The sequence below is a fragment of the Erithacus rubecula genome (assembly GCF_903797595.1).
Source record: "Erithacus rubecula genome assembly, chromosome: Z".
NCBI classification, from domain to species: domain Eukaryota; kingdom Metazoa; phylum Chordata; class Aves; order Passeriformes; family Muscicapidae; genus Erithacus; species Erithacus rubecula.
The window spans coordinates 19261037-19284037 of NC_136661.1; the positions used below are offsets into that span (position 1 = coordinate 19261037).

General features: G+C 44.1%; 1 protein-coding gene across 3 annotated transcripts; it reads left to right on the forward strand.

Annotated features, from left to right (window-relative positions):
* Positions 1–10853: 10853 nt before the first annotated feature.
* HMGCS1 (3-hydroxy-3-methylglutaryl-CoA synthase 1) lies at positions 10854–22116 on the forward strand. 3 transcript variants are annotated; one of them, XM_079330141.1, is made up of 10 exons: positions 10854–11009; positions 15341–15798; positions 16153–16278; positions 16783–16947; positions 17648–17816; positions 17938–18108; positions 18898–19004; positions 19352–19477; positions 19746–19909; positions 20307–22116. In XM_079330141.1, exons 2-10 carry the CDS (start codon positions 15351–15353, stop codon positions 20397–20399), a joined length of 1569 nt encoding a protein of 522 aa, XP_079186267.1. In that variant the 5' UTR covers positions 10854–11009; positions 15341–15350; the 3' UTR covers positions 20400–22116. The 3 variants fall into 3 exon arrangements, with proteins under 3 accessions (XP_079186267.1, XP_079186268.1, XP_079186269.1); XM_079330142.1 differs by lacking the exon at positions 10854–11009 and adding an exon at positions 13963–14038; XM_079330143.1 differs by lacking the exon at positions 10854–11009 and adding an exon at positions 14257–14480.
* The last annotated feature ends 885 nt before the right edge of the window (positions 22117–23001 follow it).

Below are 23001 nucleotides of genomic sequence, written 5' to 3' on the forward strand. Positions count from 1 at the left end.
AAGAAGAGCACACAATTGTCTTGCTTACAGGAAAATTTTTAAACAGACTTATCTCTTGTTACAGACAATGAAATTGTCTTTTTTTTCTGGCTTGTAACTCTTGCATTCAAGGCTAAATGACTACTGAGGGAAAGCATGGATAGAAAAATGAAAAACATGGTAGAAAAATGAAAACAAATAGGAAGAAAACTCTTTCCCCACTTCTCCCAGATTAGTTCAAGGTCTGGGACCCAGGGTTCTTGCTGTGCTCATTGTGAATCACAGGTTTAATCCTGAGACCTTCATCCTAGATAAATCCCTGAGCAATACAGCTTTGCTTGTCCTTGAGCTAGTAGAGGAAATCCCTTTTAGATCTATTTCTCTGACAGCATAGAAGAAAATCAAGTCCCAAAATGTTAGTATTTGTCTTAAAAAATAAAAACCCTCTTAGATTTATGATCTGCTTTTTAAAGTTCAGTGAGTTTTTATTTTCAAGATGGTATTAACAAAAAAAAAAAAAAAAAACAAACTAAAACCAAACCAAACAAACAAAAAAAACTGCAGGAGATAATTCCATAGTGGAGACATTCAACCATGGGAGCCCTTCGGGTAAAAGAAAACATAAAGCCCAGAAAACTTCAAAAAGACAACAAAAGATAATGGTCCTGATTTGACCAAAAAAGGCAGAGCTTTTAAATTATACTCCTTATACTTCCTGTGTCGGTAATGTTGGAAGAAAAAATAAATCTTTTAAAATCACTTTTATATTACTGTAACAAGCCTTTACATATGCATGCACAAGGAGGAGTAAAGGAAACAGTTATTTAAGCCACCAATCTCTTGTGGGAGAGATGGAGAGGACAGTGTCTACTGCACAAGCTGTGAAGATAACCAGCCCTTGGCAGCGTTGGGGTGGCTGCAGGTGCAGGGCTCAGACTGGGCTCAGGGACGTGTGCTCAGGGCTGGCTCACTGCTGAGCTGCAGCTGAGGGTGTTAGGGATTTAGGAATGGCAGGCTGGAAGGCAAGGACTGGGAGCTGGCCTTTATGCAAGAGAGCAGCAGGAATGCATGGACTCTGCCTGGGATGGAGGAGGGCTGGCTGAGAGGTTACAGGTCGGGATTAGTGGGCAGACCAATAGGGATGATGTGGTGGTGTGGGGGTTTGCTATAGACCTCCTGACCAGGAAGAAGAAGCTGAGGCCTTCTTCAAACAGCTGGAAAAATCCTCAGATATACAGGCCTTAGTCTTCATGGTGGACTTTACCCATGTTGATACCTGCTGGAAAGGCAATACAACAGTGCTGAAGCAATCCACAAGCTTTGATGTGCATTGGTGGCATCTTCCATGACAAGCAATCAAGGAACTGACAAAGAAAAGCACTCAAGATACAAGATACTTGCAAACAGAGCATACCTAGTCAGGGGCATGAAATCAGAGACTGCACTGTCAAAAGCGTCCCTAAAGTGGTGGAATATGAGATTCTAGGAGAAGGGAGCAGGGCAAAAAGCAAGATCATGACCTTGGATTTAAAAAGAAATTATTTATAACCTCTTCAGAACTTTGGAAGAATCCCATGGAGTGTGATCCTGGATAGAAGAGAGGTCAAGCAGGGCTGGCTGATGTTCCAGGGTCATCCCCTCCAAGCATAGAAAGGTCTGCCATGACAAATAGAAACCCAAGCAATGTGTCAGCAGGCTTGGCTGGATCTGATTAGAGCTTTTAACTGCACCAGAACCCAAAAACAATGTGTGGGACACAGGGTGGAAGCAGGGACAGATGACCCAAGTGGAGTATAGAATCATTTGTTAGGAAAAACAAAGACAAAGCTGAGCTAAAGTTGAGAGATGTGATATGTGACAAAATGTTCCACAAGTATATAAATAACAAAAGAAAGAGGAGTGAACATGAAAACCCACTACAAACTGGATGGAGTTACTGGTGCCAGTAGGTTGAGGCATTCAACACCTTCTTTGTCTTACTCTTTACCATGCAAACTAGGCAAACTAACATGAATCTCAGGTTCCTGGGACCAGAGGGAATATTTATTGTCAGTGGAGAAGAGCACTTTTAGAAACTGAACATATATAAGGCCACAGGACTATTAGGATGGACAACAACCAGTGCTGAGGAAGTTGGTTGGTGTCATTGTGAGGTCACTGTCAGGTACTTTTGAACAATCATGGGAAGTAAAGAGGTTTCTGTAGATTGGAAGAGAACATGTATTGCCCTTATCTTTAAGAAGGGCAAGAAGGAAGATTCAGAGAACTATAGACTGCTCAATCTCATCTCAGTTGCTGGGAAGATGATGAAGAAAATTATCTGAGAAAGAATTTCCCAAGATCTGAAAGACAAGATAGTCATCAGAAGCGGTCAGCATGGATTTATGAAGGCAGACAATAGAGTTCAACACCTCCATTAAAGATGTGGATGATGGAACAGAATGTGCCTGTGGCATGTTTGCAGATGATAACAAACTGGGAGTAGTAGCAGATGCACCACATGGTTTTGCTGACATAGAAATGGGCAAAGAGGAAACCCACAAAGTTCAACAGGGGAAAATGCTTAGTCCTGCATATGGGGAGGAGTGATGGCAGGCTGGGGGCTGGTAGGGAACAGAAATAGAAATCTGATTGGTTTGTCTTCTGTTTCACAGGACCTCCAGGGCCTGATAATGAGGGAAGGGGCGTGAACACTTGACTTCCTTGGTCAGAGAATGGCTGCTTGTCTCATAAAATGGAGTTAGTTAAGCTAACCACATTATCAGGGGCTGGGAGCAGTGTTCAAGCAGCACCCAGTGACCAGATGGCCCTGCTTGTGCAGGGGGCTGGAGCAGATGACTTCCAGAGGTGCCTTCCAATCTCAACCCCTCTGTAATTCTGTGCAGCCAAACTATGACTAATCCTCTTATATATCTGTGTTGTTTCTAACATAGCTATTCCTCTTTTTAGCTTTGTTTCCTGGGGCCTTTAACTGTTGCACGAAAATTTCAGATGAAATTCCCAAAGGAATTCTCAGAAGAGTGGAGAGATTTGAAATCCAGAAAGCTCATGGCCTGTGTCACCTAGAGGCTATTATGTAAGAGATATTTTGTGTCCTTCACTGTGAAAGGGATACTGCAAGTTAAAACTTATTAGGCAGCATTTAAATAAATAGAATCTTGGAAAGCTAACACAAATTCAAAAAACATAGTATGTGATTTTAAAACTGTCCTTCCTTGTACTATTTACACTTGATCATTACAATTTAATTATTTTTTCAGCAATAATACTGAATATTATTCAGCCTTCATTGACACTTGCTTTATTTTCAGAAAAAAAAAAATTACTCATGCACATTAGGACTTTTCTGATTTTTCCAATTATTAATCCCCTAAACTGCCTAAACTCATTAAATCATCTTTAATTTTGTACATAAACTATACCTAATTTCTTTCCTGATACAATATCACACCATTTAGATTAAACTGGTACATTCTCTAGACTTTTTGCATGATAATCATGACAGTCATAATAACAACACATAGTCTGCTTACTTATTGGCCGTGGAAATGCACTGCTTTTCACTGTGGTTCTTTTTGCAGTGAAGTAGTAAAGCCTCTTTTCAGATTTTCAAACGCAAGTTTAATCATGTAAAACTTAGATCCTAATATATTTGAAACCAGAAAAAAAATAAACACAGCATAAAATGCAATTTAAGATTAACCAAGTCTAACTTTGTGGTTTTCATAGGTGAGCAATAATTATGATGATTTTTAAAAGCTCGGATTTTTACTTTTCTTCTTTGAAACTGACAACCTTTTTTTTTCTCTGTTAGTCTCCACATGAAAGGCAAAAAGTTCTGTGTGAATCCATGGAACAGAAAAGTCAAAAATATGATGAAGAAGAAGAAGCACAGGAGCAAATTTCATGTTAGAAAGCAAAGAACCAGAACTGCCATGCAGAGAGAACAGAAGCAGTAGCAAAATGAAGCAAGCCCATGAGAAGATACTCTGGCATACAGTATCTATGGGCACTACAGTATCTATACAATGATATGAGCAAGAATACCAGATTTCACCAGTGATGGATGATTGTAGCATTAAAATTACTTTTCAAATCTCTATGTGCTAGAGAAAGCAGAGGCAGAAAACATCACCTGCACTCAGAAAGATGCTGATCAGATTATCAGACAAATTATAAGATGTTCCTGGTAATGTCTTGTGGCAAGTGCTCCTGTAACTCCTGGATCTTTTGGCAGACTTATATCTTCCTCTCTCTCACCCTGCTTTTACGGCAACCTCCCCTGTGATTTGTTTTCACATGCTGTTCCTTTTCATTCCTCCATTTTTTACCTGTCCTATCCTTGGTCCTTATTCTTCCCTGTCTGCAATCATCATTCTCCTGTTGCCTATTTACATTCTTCCAGTCACTAATCTTTCTTTTGTCTTCACCTTACTAAGTTTTACAAACACTTTTTCAGATACTTCCAGCTTGTTTGCCAAACCCATCTTTTACCTGTTCTAAACAAGCTCTGATCCCAGCTGTTACTATCATGAACTATAATTTCAGTGATAATATCTGATCCTCTTCATAGGACTCAAAGTGTGGCATTCGGAGCTCTGCAATAAAGATAATCATGATCGCTTTTGTTCATTCAGTTTTGTTCATTCAAATACTCAGATTCTTCAGATGAGTCTTTCCTATTCTCTGCTGAATTTTTCATAATTAGGACTGAGGATTATGTCTGTCTCTCAATGTTTTTTTTCAAAGACTAGCAATGGTGACAGTCTGGCTACCCACTCCATAGCCTCTGTGCTGTACAGCACTGCCTTCTCCTGTGTGGCACAGTTCGGATTCCCTCCCTCCTTCCTTGGAAACTCCAAAGTAATTTAGTATTTCCACAAAGACATCTCATCAACAGCACTTCTCCTCATGGACACGTATACGGAAAGAAGCAAATGAAGGAGAATAGAAGTCTTTAAAAGAGTAAGTGTCATAGAATGCACACATCTTGTGAATCAAAAATATTTAATATAGCAGCACAGTTCTGCTCTTTCTCCTCTTCCCCCAGCAATTACTGGGTTTTTTTCAGTCACTGCATTTGACTTAAATGAGCTCCTCTGAGTTGCCTCTAGTGTTTGCTTTGAAATTTTTATGTAAAACTACCCTGCAAACATGGGAGAAAGCAAGGCCGATGATAGGATATAGAAGCAGCTGCTGGTACGTTCCCCAAATAAGAAAGAATTGAACAACCGCAGCAAGGTCATTAAGTATGCTAAACAGCATACACCCAACAGATGCAAATCTGCTGAAAGAAACTTGACACTCCAAAACAGATAAGAGAAACGATTACCGCTCTTATGAGCCAATTGCCTTCTGATAGGGATGAGACAACTGATAAAACTCTTCTTCCAGATGCTAGGGAATGTTTTCCACAGCATGTACACTGGCGTAGCTCAATCCTCTGCCTGCAGGAACAGCGTGCAGGAAGCACGCTGGGGCAGGAGCTGGGGCTGCCCTCTGACTCTGAGCCTGCACAGAGACTCTTCCTCCCAAGCTGTGCTTGGCACACTGCTGAGGCAGAGGATGTGACTCTGGCTAATGCAAGCTGAAGTGGCACATGCTTTCCACCATTTCATTTGCACTGCCTGGACACCACACACAGACAATTAGCTAATGGGTATCATACAGAATCCAATCCCCCTGGGCCCAGGTCATCAGAGCATCAGGAATGCAAAATTGCTGAAGCACTTTACAATATGGTATCAGCATATTACTCTTTCTGGCAGTTTTATTTTCTTCCTCATGATCTGCTCTGCATTTCAGATTTTGAACCTTCTTGCTTCTTTCAGATTTTTAGGTGGGTTTATGATGGCATCTCAGCTTCTCAGAGCTGTGCTATCAATGCAGCCAGTGACCTTTTGCATATATAGAATATACCCAGTATACTGACTGAGACATGGACTGCACCCTAATTTCCAAGACTGTGCTATGGGAGAGAGCATTTCACAGGATCAGAGTATGAAACAACCTTTCCTGGCTGATGGGAAGGGAAGGGAAGGGAAGGGAAGGGAAGGGAAGGGAAGGGAAGGGAAGGGAAGGGAAGGGAAGGGAAGGATGGGAAGGGAAGGGAAGGGAAGGGAAGGGGGGAAGGGAAGGAATGAAGGGTAAGGGAGGGAAGGGAAGGGAAGGAAAGGGAAGGAAGGGCAGGGAAGGGATCAGGGAAGGGAAGGGAAGGGAAGGGAAGGAGAAAGGGAAGGGAAGGGAAGGAGGAAGGGAAGGAAGGGAAGGAAGGGAAGGGAGGAGGAAGGAAGGGAAGGAGGGAAGGGAAGGGAAGGGAAGGGAAGGGAAGGGCCCATGCTGGTTTAGATACAGGCTGCTGGGAAGCTCCATGCACTCTTGGCTTGCAGACCTGTCCTCCGACAGTTGTAGGATCACAGCACAGATGTGGCTCTCTCTCTCATTTGGAAAGCAGTACACATATTAGGCAGTAACTAGGTTTTATACTGCCAGCTTTTCTAACTTCCAAATCTTTGATTCTTATCAATTTAGCAATTCCTTCTTTGTATTTGAAATTAAACACCCAACCAGATCTGTAACTCAAGTGTTATTGAAATATTTGCATTTACTGGACCTACTTTAAAAATCAGCCTTTGATATTCTTGTTTACATCTTCCAGTTCTTCAGTGTGGTGTCCTCTATGAGGTTCTCCTGCAGTCAGTAGATCAAACTGAGAGATTATGAGATTACAAAGTCCACTCCCTGCTGCTAACTGTATTTCAAGTCTCAGTTCCTGCACATGCTTTTGGGAATTGAATTAGAAATAACTTCTACCAGTCATTCAGTCTAAAAAAACTGTTCTTCCCTGATATTGGTACATGAAGTACCAAAACAGCACTTGAAAGATCCACTGCCTCATAAAGTTTCATTTATCCCTGAAAGCTGACACAAATACACAGAAGAAAAATCTTCCAGTTTACAAACATTCACTTGAGTGACCTCATATTATCTGTACCTAAGCATTACTTTTGACCTTTGCTATTTTGTACTTGGCAAAAAAATAAAATCAATGCCTTTTTCACTAATCTCAACATCTTGTTTTGTGGAAGGGATTATTAGGACACATTATTTTCCCTGAAAATGCTGATAATGCTCTCTTTTCAATAGGTTTAGGTGTCTAAAAGATGTAGTTGGATCCATTTGCAAATCTCAGTGAGCATTTTAGTGGTTTAGAAGTGTAACTTCCATTGAATTAAGTCCAAATTAGCCTTGTAATTAATATTCTTGAGAGCTCCAATAAAGGCACTCTTAAGCACTTCTAAGAAACATCTTAACAGATTATTATCATCAGGCTTTTTCATTTATTTTAAGAGTTATTAACTTAATGTGACAGCCTCTAAGTCTTTAGGATGCTTTAAAAAATCACAGATAGCATTGCTTAAGAACTGCTAAACAGAAGCAAATAACTTGTAGGGTCTGTTAAGGCAAAACCAGCACCATGAATTTGATATTCTTGCTCAAAACTGTAAGTCAGACTAGAGTCATAAGGCTGCAAACACTTTTCTTCCAAAACAGTACTGATTTAGGAGTTACCACAAACTTCTACACAAAATGTAGAAATGAAAAGTGTTGACAGAGGCTCAAATTCAAACCCTTCTTTTACCAAAATAGCCTGGATTTTAACAGAGGAAGAGGATACATGCTTTCCCTCTGACTAGCATACCTGAGAATATTTCTCAGCCAATGTCATCATGCTGAATTTCTTTGGTAGTACCATCTTTATTAAAAGAACCTGTTCTTTTTCAGATTTCCAGTTCTAAGGTTACAGGTGAGCATTCATTTGCTTATGAGGTGCACCATTCATTTTGGTGCATTAGTCCAAATTAACAAACAGAACTTGCAAGTACAATTTTTGTTTGATTATCTCCATGCACACATTGGTTAAGCTCTACAGCCATGAAAGAGAAATGCCTGCATTCTCACCAGCTGGGCTGGAAATAGTGCAATCACATATCTGGAGCACACTTTGGTTAGAGAACTATAATTAATTAACTAAGAGGTTTGGAATAAGATTTACCAACAACTTTAATGATATTAATGCAATCCTTATGAGAAATTAGCGTAAAACAATTGTAGATTATTGCAACAGCAGCATAGGCAGATCCTTTCTTGTGAAGAAACAATTATAACTTTTCATAAGTATTCCTTTGCAATAGTGTCACAAAGCTGAATAAAAAGAATAACACTGTTGACAACAATTATAAAACAAATTGCACTGATTAATAAGAAAAAGTAAGTTCTAGATCTTAGGCTATAAAGAATTTGTCATCAAACCAGTCTGTAAGAGTAGGACTGGACCGAATATAAATTCAAATTAACATCTGGACCCATAAACATCCTGAGGAGACAAAAACAATGCTTTTAGCAGTCTAAAGACCAGTTAAATCTCTAAATAGAAAGTAGAGATACATAGATCTTGGGAAAGAAATCAATAATATGGATGATCACCTCCCCCTGCTAATCTTAATAATTTTGGCAGGGATTCTTTATGACTTCTGTAGAAGATGTAATAAAGAAGATTCTTTTTAAGATGTGCATTAAGTGTTGACTATACATGCACCAAAAAAATTTGCAAAACCCAATTCTGACTTCACCATTTTGAAAGCGAGACATTTATCGGATCATATCGGACATTTATCCAGCTGAGAGCAGCTCCCAGGTGAACAGGTTTGCATTGTCAGGTGCAGCCAGAGCTGTGACAAGGTGACAGGCAGGGCAGCAGCCTCACCAAGGACATGCTCTCACTGTGCCCAAACAAACATGTACAGCAGGGTCAGTCACAGCAAAACAAGGCCAACCAAGAGTCCAGGTTTGCAGACAACTCTGTGGAGATGAGTAGGGCGGAGGTGAAGCTGGGAAGTCAAGTTACTGGGTCAGGATCAGCAAGGGTCGTACCAGGCAAAGGCACATCCATGGTGCCTCTCTGGCAATGGCCCGAGTTTGAATACAGCTCCCAGGTGAAAGGGAAGAGGTGGCCAAGGAGCCTCCTCACAGCTCCATCACACTGCTTTCTCCAGGGCAGCCCCATCCCAGGCTACCTGAGACATGGGAACCAGCACTGGCCTTATGCACAGGCAGCTGAGCCCCCAGGGAGCAGGGAGGGGACTGCTCCATCTGCTCCCCAGCACCTCTTCCATAAAGCTGGGGCAATCCAGGCATTCCTGTGGCAGGAAGCATTTTGCCACCAAGTGCATATTGAGACGCTGGTATTAGAACATTTTGATGTCTAGACCAAGGATACAGATCTGGTTATTGTTTTTTGGTTTTGTGTGGTTTTGGGGGAATTTTTTGGTTGGTTGGTTGATTTTTTTTTTCTTGGTGGCTTTCTTTTTTGTGGTAGAAACGGAAAAGAAAAAGGAATTGAAGTCTTAGTGTCCCAGATCAGAACTTTCCTGAGAAGTCCCTTTGGTCTGGAGGCAAAAGAGTGTCTACATGATGTAACTATGCCATGACTTACCGAGTTTGCATTTTGTCAACCTTTTTTTTTTTTTTTTTTTTTTTTCAGAATAACAAATGGAACTGGCTTGTAACAGTGACTGGCACAAGCTTATCAGGAGACTGCAGGGTAGCACGTGCAAACAAAACTCCTCTCTATTTCTCAGTGCTATTTCTCAGTAGCATTTCTCAATCCTTGCACTACAGTTCTGTGACAAATCTGTGTTGATTTTGCATGAAAATGGCACAACAGTCAGTTACAAGTTCAAACCAGGCTGAAAAACAGGACAGGACCTAACGCTTTCAATGATGGTTTCCCACTTCCGTAACATTTTTAGGTATTTTTAGGGGTTTTTTTTAGGTATTTTTACCTGCCCCTAAGATTGTGGTTTAACATCCTGGAGTGGTGTGAGCAGAGCAAGCTGGTGTCTTCTGCTGGCTTCAGCAGTCAGATCTCACAGAACCCGACAGCTGCTAAGGGAGTACATTCCCCTCACTTGAACAGTGGTTTACAACCCAATTATCCAGGCTACAAAATTTGTGTTTAACTTTTGCCGAGCAGCTTCCCATCTGCGACAGAGGTTTGCGCTCCCAGGTCTCTAGGGCTGTGCAGCAGTGGATTAGGTGGAAATAAATCATGGCACGGCCTAAAGGCAAGTGAGGCTGTCAGGAGGAACCCACACGATGCCAATTTGCCAGACAGCAGTAACCCCGTCATGTGCGGTCGGCACACGGAGGTTTTAACGAGCTCGGATGAGAATGTTACGGAAAGATCCAGGGCAGGGCAGGGCAGGACATCCATCATATCCTCCGTGAAGCAATTCTGCTGGCAGAGTCTCGTGCGAGCCCCGGTGCGGGGCACGCCGGGGCCGGAACACTGCAGGGGCTGGGTGGGCGGGAGCCGGGACAAACCCGGCCGGAATGGGCCGGGGTCGGGATGCTCCGGGGCCAGGGCACTTTGGGGGCTGGGTGGGCGGGAGCCGGGACAAACCGGGCCGGAATGGGCCGGGGTCGGGATGCTCCGGGGCCAGGGCACTTTGGGGGCTGGGTGGGCGGGAGCCGGGACAAACCGGGCCGGAATGGGCCGGGGTCGGGATGCTCCGGGCGGCTTGGGCCGGGACACGCGGACACTCCCGTTGCCAGGCAACCACCTCGCGCCCGGCCCGAGCCCGTCCTACCCTCACCCGCGGTCGGCCGCGCGCTCCCATTGGCTGTCCCCGCACGGCGCACGGCTCCCATTGGGCGCCCGCCGCCTCTGCCGCGTCCCCATTGGCGCACCGCCCTCTGCCCACGCCGCGTCACTTTCTCACGCCATTCCCCCCGCCCGCTCCGCCTGCCGCGCACCGAGCGGGGGGCGGGACCTGGGGCGGCCGCGGCTGCGATTGGCGGACTGAGCCGCCGCTCAGGCCCCGCGCCGGGCGGCGGGCGGTGCAGCTCCTTAAAGGGGCCGCACGCCCGCCGGAGGCCGGTGCTGTCTTGAGTGCGTGCGGAGCCATAACGGCAGCGACAACGGGAGCGATATCGGGAACGACACCGGGAGCCATCACCTCCGACGGGTGAGCGGGGCTCGGGCCGCGGATGCGCTCGGGCCTGAGGCCGAAGGGCTGCGGAGCCGCGCGGGGGAAGCACGCGAGGAGCGGCGGGGCTGGGAGGGGGAGCCGCACTTAGGGTCGGCATGGCTGGGAGAGGTTTCCAGTGGATGCGCGTTCGGAGGAACGCCCGTAAGGGGACGTAGGGGAACGCAGGGGGGGGGGGGGGGGAAATTTAAAAATGAAAAAAAAAAAAAGTAGGAAAAAGAAAGGATAAAGGACAACCCCGAAAAGGTGCGTCAGGGTTTCCTCACTTAGGTGTCACCCCGCACCGCGCCTGCCCTGTCCGGAGCATCACGGCCCGCGGGGTGGCACGGCGAGCCACGCTCACTGCCCGGGCAGCCCGGTGCCTCCCCAGGAACCGCATCCCGGAACGGGGATCCCGGCCGCTGCCTCCCGTCCCGCCCTGGGGGGAGGCTGTGTGAGCTGCGGTGAGCGGCTGCGGCGGGGCTCCGCCGGGCTCCGCTCCCGCCTCGGAGCCACCCGAGGAGCCATCGGGGTGTGCCTTCACTGCCGCTCAATGTCGCGACAGCGTCTCCCTTCCAAGCCGGGAAAGGCGGGCCGAGCGTGTCTCCCTGGCCACGCCGCCTCCCGCCGCCCCGGCGCAGGCAGCCGGGCGCTGCCCCGGGGGATGCCGCCGCCTTCTTTCCTGACGGCGTTTGCCGCAGGGTGTGGGCTCCCGGCGCCCGCCCGTGCTGCTGACGGAGCCCCGGCTCGATGTGCCGCCGTCCCCGCGGCTCCATCCATTCAAGGGTCCGTGCCCGCGGCTCTGCGCTGTGCGCCTGTTTCCCGGCGCCCGGAGGTGAGCCAGCATCCCGCGGGGACGCCCGTCCGGCCCATCCCGGTGCCCGCAGCTGAGCATCCCGCGGGGATGTGGCCGCGGTCCGGGCGGAGCCGGCGACCTCTGGTGGCGGCACGGGTGTCGTGCGCGTGAGTGTCACCTGCGGGGACCGGGCGGGTGATGTCACAGGCGCGGGCACGGCCCGTCCCACTGCTCCTCTGGAGCCAGAGGCATCGCTGGTAGCAAACAAGGCCGGGACTTACTTTCTGCCTTTGAGTAAAGTGTTCTGTTAGACTGAAAAACTTAGGCGGGAAATAACAGAGTCAAATTATTGACATAATATACTCAAATTCCTAAGAAAGACAATAATGCCACCAGTCATTATGAGCAAACGTGTTTCTGGTAACACACGCAGAAGGAAGAGCCTTGTCTTACACTTCTCATTCATTCCCAGCAGAATCATAAGGAGACATAAAACAAAGAATGTTTCTCATTTCTATAATTCAAGGCATTTTGGTTTCTTGTTCTTTTAAAACAAATCATAGTTCTGAGAAAGTTTTCATTTGCAGTAAAAACTGAATAATAGGATGTTGTTTGCTGTTTGACCAGGAAGACAAAGCACTGTCTGTTTTACACTGAGTAAACAATTATTTTTTTTCTGTATGTACTGACTGACTCAAGATGTCATATGTCCCATTTCCTTCAGTGATCAGGGTATGCTTACAAAGCAGTGCTTCCTATGGAAGCACAGCCCAGCAGCCCACACTGCTGCCCTGCTAAATGTGACTGGTGAGCTTGGTGTTTGGTGAGCCTGGGAACATGGCAGAAACACCCTCCCTTTAGTTGTGTTCTGCACAAAATTTTCTGATGGGAGAACAGCAGCAAGTAATATCACTTGAATGCCAGTTTTGGCATCTCAAAGTTCTGCAAGGAGCAAGCACAGAAAACACTGGTTTCCATCAGTTTTCACCAATAAAGCCATTCCTTTTGGCATACTAATTTTCCCAGTAATTTACTGCGCGGTTAAAAGCTGCTGTTTTCCTACGCCCATTACTTGTCAAGTCCATTACATGCTCCGTGCAGGCTTCAGGGACACCTCGCTGCACCCTTTCAGTACTTAGAGTGAGCTTGAAAAATAGAGGGAGAATGTATAGTGACTGGACAACGGGAATGGTTTAAAACTGAAACACAGTATGTTTAGATGAGATATGGGGAAGAAAATCTTTACTGTGAGGGTGGTGAGGCACTGGCACAGTTTGCCCAGAGGAGCTGTGAATGCCCCATCCCTAGAAGTGTTTAAAGGCAGGCTAGACATACTGAGTAACCTGGTCTAGTGGAAGATGTGCCAGCCCCTGGCAGCGGGGGTGGAATGCAATGATCTCTCAGGTCCCTTCTAAAGCAAACTATTGAATGACTTTTCTATAAATCTTAAATAAAGTTAGGCCTTTTGAAATTTTCTGCAGCCTCCAACTTTAAGCTTTCTGGCCCCTGGAGCAGCAGTGAGCTCTGCTGTGGATACATAGCTCTCCCTCACCATGGCTGGTGGACATTGATGAGCTGGAATTTCCTTTTTGAAAAAAAGAGGTGTTTTGTGCCAGAAAGAGAGCTGGACCCCAAAGCCCTTTTCCCAGCTGGTACCTTGGGATGTCTCTGTGGGCAGTGTCTACACTCAGAGGGGAGCCAGAAAGCTTCTTCCTGCAGTGCAGGGATAAAGCTCGGGGTGTGGAGCCCAGCGCTGCTCCGTGTCCCCGGCCCGTGTGTGACCCCTGGACGGTGCAGCCGCGCAGGGACAGCGCTGGGGCGGGTGCTCCAGGGAATGGGCGATGGCCACTCCACCGACAGCATCAGCCCGCTGCTCTGCCATAACCGTAACACACCCGAAATCCTGCCCGACGGCTTCCAGGAGGCGGGAATAATCATGATTTTGCTCAGTCTGTGGGTTGTTTAGGGCTTTTTAACCTGTCTAGTTTAAATCAAGATACGGTGATACAGCACCGCCACTTTGCAGATACAAGCAAAGGCAAAACCACAGAGGAAGCCTCCCCGCCCCGGGATTTTGGGTGCTGGCGAATTCAGTTTCATGTCCTGCCGGGATTTTTCCCCGTGCCGGGCGGCGGAGCCGAGCGCGCTGCCCGGGCGGGGCGGCCGCTGCGCACGCGCACTGCCCGCGCGCATGCGCACGGCGGCGGGAGCCGGCCATGGGATTCCGCAGCGTGTAAGCGGCGAGGGGCGGCGTGAGGGGCGGCGGGAGGGCGGCCGGGCTGGGCTCACCCTGCGGCCGGGCGGGGCTGGGCTGAGCCGAGCCGGGCCGGGCCGGGCCGGGCTGGGCTGGGCTGGGCACGGCTCGGCTCACCCTGCGGCGGGGCTGGGCTGGGCTGGGCCGGGCTGGGTTCATCCTGCGGCTGGGCACGGCTCCCCCTGCCGCTGGGGCGCGCCGTCACCGGCAGTGCGCACATTCCCGCGGCTCCCGGGTGGATTGTGGATAACCTTGAGATGTGGGGGCGGCGGCGGCTGGGGACACCAGCAAGGCGAAATTAGTTATTTTGCTTAAAAGCGTGCAGTGCGCTGTAGTGCCGTTCTTCGTGACTTTACACAGCTGGACTTGACTCCTGGAAGCTTGAAGCTGGGCACGGAAGGGACAAGTGCCCTGTCAGGATGTAAGCCGGGGGGATGGTGCTGATCTGTGTAACTCAGGGAGGGTTGAAGTAGTAGGGTGTAGTGTGTCCGTGGGAGTGGTAAGTCCTCGAGTGTGGTGATAGAAAGTTGTGGGGTTAGAGTAAGGAAACTCTGATTATTAGGAAGAACACTGTGCATCTCAGCCCCTGAAATATTCCAATATGCATGGTGTTAGGACTTCCAGTGCCTTGGAATGCCAAAATAGAGTATGCAACAAATAAAAAAAGCAGCCAGAAAGAACACCAACACCCCTCTGAAAGCAAAACAAAACAAAAAAAACCGCCAAAAAACAACCAACCAAGAAAAAGACAAACCCCAGACGGAAATAATTCTGCCTTGTTGCAAGTATAAACAAAACAATATTGCTTTGTATAAAAACAAAAAAGTATTTTGAAGAGTCCTGGCCTGTTTTAAGATAGTGATTTTCAACTAGCAATGCTGATAAAAGTTTCCAATGTTTCTGGCTTGGTTATATGCAAAATTGAGGCTTTGCATATAAGCAGAAGTAAGATTGAATGTCAGTTTCTCAAACACTTAACACTCAGTAAGTGTGTGTTTTGCTTCAGAAAGTTAGCTTTGGCTTAACCTACATCTGTTCATCTCCAGGGCTGGAATCTGTATTTTCACTTAATAAAAAAAAAAAAATCTTACAAAACTACTGATGTTTATAGCATGCTCATACCAAAGCTTCACCAGAGGCAAAGGCTTGCCTTTTGCCAATTGCACTATAAAGTACATGCAATGCAACTTTTTCCGTACAATTACAGGAACTGAAAGTAGGTTCCTCTAAATATACATGAGTAAGTCACGTGGTTTTATGGTTTTCTTTTTTTTCTTAAAGATCTGCCACGATGCCTGGATCTCTGCCAGTGAATGCTGAATCCTGTTGGCCCAAAGATGTGGGAATTGTGGCACTGGAAATATATTTTCCCTCTCAGTATGTTGACCAGACAGAGCTGGAGAAGTATGATGGTGTGGATGCTGGCAAGTACACCATTGGCCTAGGCCAGGCGAGGATGGGGTTCTGCTCTGACCGTGAGGATATCAATTCCCTCTGCTTGACTGTGGTTCAGAAGCTCATGGAGAGGAACAACCTTTCCTATGATTGTATTGGGAGACTAGAAGTTGGAACGGAGACCATAATTGACAAATCAAAATCTGTGAAGACTGTCCTGATGCAACTTTTTGAAGAGTCTGGTAATACAGATGTGGAAGGAATCGACACCACCAATGCATGCTATGGAGGCACTGCTGCTCTTTTTAATGCTATTAATTGGATTGAGTCCAGTTCCTGGGATGGTAAGTCAAGGGTATTTCCTTGAAAAGTTACATCATCCTTACATCAGTCTTCCCTACAGTGATAGTGGTCATGTTTAACTACATAAAATCTAGAGAGTAAATTGTTTTTGTCTTCTGAAGTCTTTTTCTTAAATGCCCTGAGCATTGGCCACTGGTTCAGTTACAGTGTGAAGAAAGGTCTTCTGTAAATTGTGGTGATTGCCAGTTGAAATGTGGGAGAAAACTCAAAACTGAACAGCCCTTTAATCTTGGTGTCATCTCCCCAATAAATAAAGTGTGGAAGTTGCTGGTGGGTAATAAGCTGTGCCCGCCCCGTGGATCCTTCTCACCGTTTTTCCTGTGTGTTTTTCCAAGGACGCTATGCCCTCGTGGTGGCTGGAGACATTGCTGTGTATGCCTCTGGAAATGCCAGGCCCACTGGGGGAGCTGGTGCTGTTGCAATGCTGGTCGGCCCAAATGCACCATTGATTTTTGAGAGAGGTTAGTCCTGTGGGAGAACATACACTGTTCATGTTAAATTACTGCATTTGCCCTGGAGCCTCTTCCCTGGTTTTTGTGCCTTCCTGAAGTGGCAAATTAACTCCCTCTAATGTCAGAAATTGTTCTTTGTCTCCTCTTGCTCTGGACTAATTCAGCCAAGTCCAGTTACAGGATGCAGCAGGGAACAATTAGAGGTGCTCCTGTTTGTTTATTTCCTTGAGGATTCTCCAATAAAATTTATAGAGTAATACTAGAGCTGAATAAAACAATGTTCTACTTCCGGAACAATGTAACAGTCCTTTATTGCATGTGTTTGTCATGCTCAGTCCTGCTCTACAGGCAATTGAGGACTGGCCTTAGCTTAAAAGGCCAGAAGTGCCATGAAAAACTGCTGAACTGGGGCCAAAACTGCTTCTTTTCCCACGTGTGTCAACTGACGCATCTCAATTGACTCGAAGCAGCTGAATAAACTAGTTTTAACTTCTGTTGATTTCTGTCCACCAGGGTTGCGTGGAACCCACATGCAGCATGCGTATGACTTCTATAAACCAGACATGGTCTCTGAATATCCTGTAGTGGATGGGAAGCTCTCCATCCAGTGCTACCTCAGTGCGTTGGACCGCTGCTACACTGTCTATCGCAACAAGATCCACGCCCAGTGGCAAAAAGGTGCATAGCCTTTGCTGATGATACTGCAAGGTTGGCAGATGCTGGAGTGTGTACTACACAGACAGTTTTAGTATCTGATCTAAAAACTGGTCTGTGAGTCTCTGGATGTTTGTATGTTCTGAAATATTTGATCTCTCCTGTAAGAAGTGATTTATTTCTGTTATGGCATGGCTAAATTCCTGACAGTCTGTAAGCAATAGTCTATACAGACATTTGTTGGTGTAATGTGTAATGATTGGTTAAAAGCATACTGTTACCCACCTCCATCCAGGCTTTTAAGAAACTTACATTAATATTTAAATGTTACGTAATTATATTGATTTTTTTTAAACCCAAGACATTTAGTAATTGCTTCAATTATATTCAGAGGCATAGGTGTGAAGAGAGGCAAATTAAGTAGATTATTATGTCAAAATGCTGGGTAGAAATATAGAGGTTCTGTTAAACATAGCTTTTTGTTCTAGAGAAAGAGCAAATGTTGTTAGCTGGTGCAAAAGGTAGTTAAACTAGAATTTTTAAATAGAAACAGTGCAGTGTTTTAAGTGCACTTGACGGCAGTAGTTAGTGTTACTTGTATGTTTGTGTCTCTTTTATGCCAACATGTTAGCATGACTGGTGTCCTGCCAGCTCCCTGCTTTTTTTCCATAATTGGAGTGAGTACTAAACATAGGTTGTAACACAACACTTCTGCTGCTTCTAGAGGGGACAGACAGACGTTTCACCTTAAATGACTTTGGATTCATGATCTTCCATTCTCCGTACTGTAAACTGGTACAGAAATCTGTGGCTAGACTCTTGCTGAATGACTTTCTCAGTGACCAGAATCCAGAAACAGCAAATGGTGTTTTCAGTGGTCTGGAAGCTTTCAGGTGAGAATGGCTGCTGTCTTTCTTATTCACATGATCTGTTACACAGCCAAGGTGTGACTACTTTCTGCTATTTTAGTAATTGTTTCTGAATTTCTTTTTTTTTTTCTTCTCTTTTGAATAGGGATATAAAACTTGAAGATACATACTTTGACAGAGATGTGGAAAAAGCTTTTATGAAAGCTAGTGCAGAGCTCTTCAATCAGAAAACCAAAGCTTCATTACTTGTATCCAATCAGAATGGAAATATGTACACCCCTTCAGTCTATGGTTGCCTTGCCTCTCTTCTAGCCCAGTAAGCATAACATTGGGAAAAGCTGTTAATGAATAAGGTCATAAAAGGTTTTATTCAATAAGTCTTGTAAAAGCATTGTCTAGCAAACCTTTCCCTACGAGATTGTCTTAAGCAGAAAAACTAAAGTTAAAGCACAATTCTGCACATACATTCAGTTCAAGTGATAAGCAGATTGAAAATGTTTGTGTCAGAAGCTGACCCAAAACAGCTGCATACTGCCTTGCAAAGTGGCATCTTATTGGTAAGGTAGTGTCTGTTCTCAGCCCCAGCAGTCCCCCTCTTTCTTCCCCTAGAAACACTCCTGAAGTAGAAAAAAAATCTGAATATCTTCTCTATCTTACTATAATAAGCAAAGCCAAATTAAATTAGCAATTAATGTTTTTTCTTTCAAATACAGTATTTTGCAAAATCATTAAGTTTACATTAAACCACTCATCCTGGGTTTTCTTTTTTTTTTCTTTATTTTTCTTTATTCTGACACTGACTTCCAAGATGTGTTTATTTTTTTTTTTTTTTGCTTTAGTTTGCATAAGAATGAAATCTGACTTCATCATATTCTGGGCATTTCTCAGGCATGTTTTGCTTTAAGCAGCTTTTGAACTCATCACATAACAGCAGTATTTGAATTTGTGTTTTTAAAATCAGCATTTGTGCACATAGTATGCTAGATGTGTATTGTATATACTGTAATTTGCTGGTTGCTTTTCCAAAGCTAGATGCAGTTTCTAGTTATTTAAAACTGACACTTTGGCTTAATTCAGACTTTAAAAGCTGTTGTATGATTTGCAGGTACTCCCCGGAGCAGCTTGCGGGACAGAGAATCAGCGTGTTCTCATATGGCTCTGGTTTTGCTGCTACCCTGTATTCTATCAGGGTCACACAGGATGCCACTCCTGGTGAGTGACTGGAGGTGATGCCAACTGCCTCCCATGCTCAGCTTGCTCTTGATGCCTTGTTACACAGCCCATTGGCATAAGGAACCCTGCAGGGCAGTGCCTTCATGACAGCAGTGCCCACTGAGAATGTCCAGCTCCAGGGAATGCTTAAGTATCTCCTTGAATAAGTAATAGTCTTCAAACTATTATGCTTTTTAAGCTTTTCAGTTGGTAATTGGGAATATTTTTAAATGACCAATACTTCAGATTCTGTAGTGGAAAGTACTTTGAGTAGGCTTCAAATGTTCATGTACTAGTGTGCAGTTATCATTACTGACTCTACTTTACATGGTCCTTCTATATTGCAGGTTCTGCACTGGACAAAATAACTGCCAGCCTTTCTGATCTCAAAACAAGACTTGACTCAAGAAAATGTATTGCACCTGATGTCTTTGCTGAAAACATGAAGCTCCGACAGGAAACACATCATTTGGGTAAGAAACCTAGTAAATGTCAATCATTCCTAGTCCTAGAGCAAAATGCTTATCACTTAATCCACCTGACTTACAATTATTAGGGTGTAGAATGAAAGAAATGTCCAATCCTTTCTGCTTCTGAGTAGCTTGTGTTCATTTAGCCCATGTCTGAAGTAAAAATGCTGGCTTGCTTTTTTCTGTCTCAGTGCATCAATCTGCAAAGGCCTGTGTTGGGTAAAACTCTTACCAGGAAACAGCTAACAATGTGTTACTACCTTTCTTACAGCCAACTATATCCCACAGTGTTCAGTCGAGGATCTCTTTGAAGGAACATGGTACCTTGTGCGTGTGGATGAAAAACACAGGAGAACTTACGCTCGGCGCCCACTCATGAGTGATGGACCTCTGGAAGCAAGAGTTGGAGTTGTCCACCCAGGCATTGTTCATGAGGTGAACACTCAGCACTCTTTTAAAGTTTGATGTAAATGGTGAAACCATTTACATGTTTGTCTTAGCATGTGCATGTATGTTAAGAGGAGGTGGTTTTAGGAGTTAAATTGAATACTTTGTTAACATGTGTAACATACAAGCCAGAAGTAAAAAGTTGAAACTGTGATTTAAAAAAGTACATTTCATCATAAAAAGAACAAAACTGCACAAGAATGAAAGAAGAACAAACTGGCTCTTCTCACACAATCTGTTTGCATGAAACATGACCAATTTGACTGACTTAAGGCCAAGCCGTCCATTGTAGCATGAATGTTGTTTGAAAGTTGGACTAGCCATGAAGTGTGAATGTCTGTGAACTAGAAAACTGTATTTAATGTTTTTTTTCCCTTCTTCTTAGCACATCCCAAGCCCTGCTAAGAAAGTGCCAAGAATCCCTGCAACAACAGAATCTGAAGGCGTTACTGTCGCCATTTCCAATGGGGAGCATTAAGATACCTCTGTGAGGTGGGGAAAAGAAACGAGGTGTGAGGGCAGGGTGAGAGAGAGAGAAAAAGGATTGCAGTAGCACTGAAGTTTCAGTGTACAGTAGTACTTAATTGGAGCATGAAAAACTTATATAGGCTCCTTGAAAAAAATCATCATAATATGGTGTTGCTGATTTTATGGTATTTTCAGAGCACTAAAATCAGGAGTATATTGGAGATAGAGGGACTTGCCAGGTGCTGTGGGGATTCCTTAACATATCCGTACTTTTGTAATTGCTGAGAAGTACCTGCAGTCTATTACAAAGTCTTTGTACACAGAAAGGAAGGAAAAAAAAAAGTAATCTTTTGCCTGATCTTCCATGTCAAATGACTTGAAACCTACACTGTTAACTTCTACTAAGAATCAAGTGTGTGCAAAATAGTCCAAGCTTTTAATGTTAGGGTTCTCAGTGCCTTGACAATAAGAAGCAGTCAACTTTCTGAATACTGCAATTCTCTTTCACTTTATCACCTTCCCTTTCATCTCCCAGTCTGCCTCCCATCACCCCATTGCTTTGGGACAGGCACAGAACCAAGAACATCCATTGCTGGAATAGAATCTCTCTTCCTTGTCAAAGTGACTGAATCAAGAACAGCTAGGCTGACAAGTGGATTTCTTAGAAGAAACTCTGTGATCCACTGTGTTATTATGTAATTCTTGCTAACACCTTATGTGTTTTATACCTGCATTTTAAGTCACAGGAGACTGGGAGAAAAGATGAAGAAGAAGGGAGGTAGTAAATTTTTTATTCTATAGAAAGGGGATAATTGATTTGGCATCATAATGAATCCATTATGTTTAGTAGAATATCCAAGACAGCAGAATTTTCAAAAAAAATTTAGAGCTACTGTGGAGCTGTTTTAATTGGCAAACAAAGGAAGAGAGTGATGTTCATCACTTTGGAACTGTAGCCTATTAGTTGTCTTTATATACTACATTTCCAAAAGACTCTTTTTAGCTTTGAATTTGGCTTTGTACGTTGAAGTCCTTCTCACTATAATACTGTAATATGTAGGAGTGGAATCTTTTACTTCTTTCCCCCCTTCCCTAAAGTGCAAGCTAAAGCTATCCATTTTGCAAGCAGTAGATAGATACACAGTGGTTATGGGGAGTCCATTCTGGTAGATTTTTAAAGCCCAGATTGGAAATGAACTATGATATGAGCCTTTTAAGCTTGTAATATATATATATACATACATACATATATATATATATATATTTAAGTTGAGCTAATGTACAGAATGAAGTTTCATTGAATTTATTTCTTTGCTAATTCTACAAAGCTACATTATCTAATATAAAGTAGCAAAAATTATTTCTGTTAGTTACATTTTTGTGTGTGTGTAATGAAGTGTTTGTATTACCTGTCACTCACTAGGATTTGATAACTTGCTGTATTGGTACAGTCAAGCCTTGGTAAAATAGATGTTTATTATAAATTGATGAATACTAATCTGTTTGTTCTGCTGAAAATGATGGAGCAATGCATGATGATAGTGTTTGCAAGTATTTTGGTTTAGGTTGCCCTCATGAAACTTAACTTTGGCACCTGTAAAACAAACTGTCATGGAACAAAGTCCATTGCTGGCAGTGGACAAGCCAAGAAGTGAGCTACTGGCACAGGCCTCACAGGTCTGGGAGGCTGATCCTTTATTAAAATAAAGTTTGAAATATTTGAAACTTGTTGGAGTAGTGCTGACTTGTTGGGTTTTTAGGATGGATTTCTTTCTCTTTAACAGGAAAGACGAAGCTGTCTCTGGTAAAAACCCAAAGCTGTGGGTTCAAGCTGTGTGGGCATTTTGCATGTTTCTTCTTGGTATCATTCCACTATGAAAGTGGGAAAAAGTGTTGCTTAGGCTGGTGTCAAACGATTTTATCAGGGCCATGTTTCAAGATAAGTTAAAATGCTTTTATACGGAAACTGCTTAGAGTGGAGGAATTGATACCCACTTTATGAAATGGGATTAATTTTAATTACTGTTTTATAAAAATTGGTATTATTACCCTCGGAAATTCTTTGATGGAGGCTTGTCTCTTGCTTTGTACACACCTGAACCTCACTGATCCCAGTTTCCCATGCGTGGCTTTTTAGAGCCATTCCATTGCTCATTTATATGAATTATTCCCTCTAAAGTGAAATGATTGTCAAAGGTTCCAAACATATAAGGCATCCTGCCTTTAAATGTGAAAGCACATGCTGTACCTGTGTACACCTTGTGTTGAGTATCTTACCTTAATTAAACTCATGGGTCTATTTCTTAGGTATGTCAGCTGTCCCTGTTCAGAGAATTGCTGCCACAGTTGCCTTTTCAACTGGAGTTGATGCTGTTAAAAATCTAAGCATAGAATAAGCAATTAAAGCTGAAAACAAGAGTATCTGCATTTTGGTGATGCTCAGAACAACTGGACCTGTGAGACTGTCCAGTTTTTAACTTACAGTGATCAAATGTCAGAATCAGCTTTGTGCCAGCTTTGGTTGTCAAAGCAGGATAGCAGGAATGAGGACAAACCTATAATGCTCAGTGAATATAAGCAGATTTTGCTGCTGCTTCCATTCAGCTACTGAT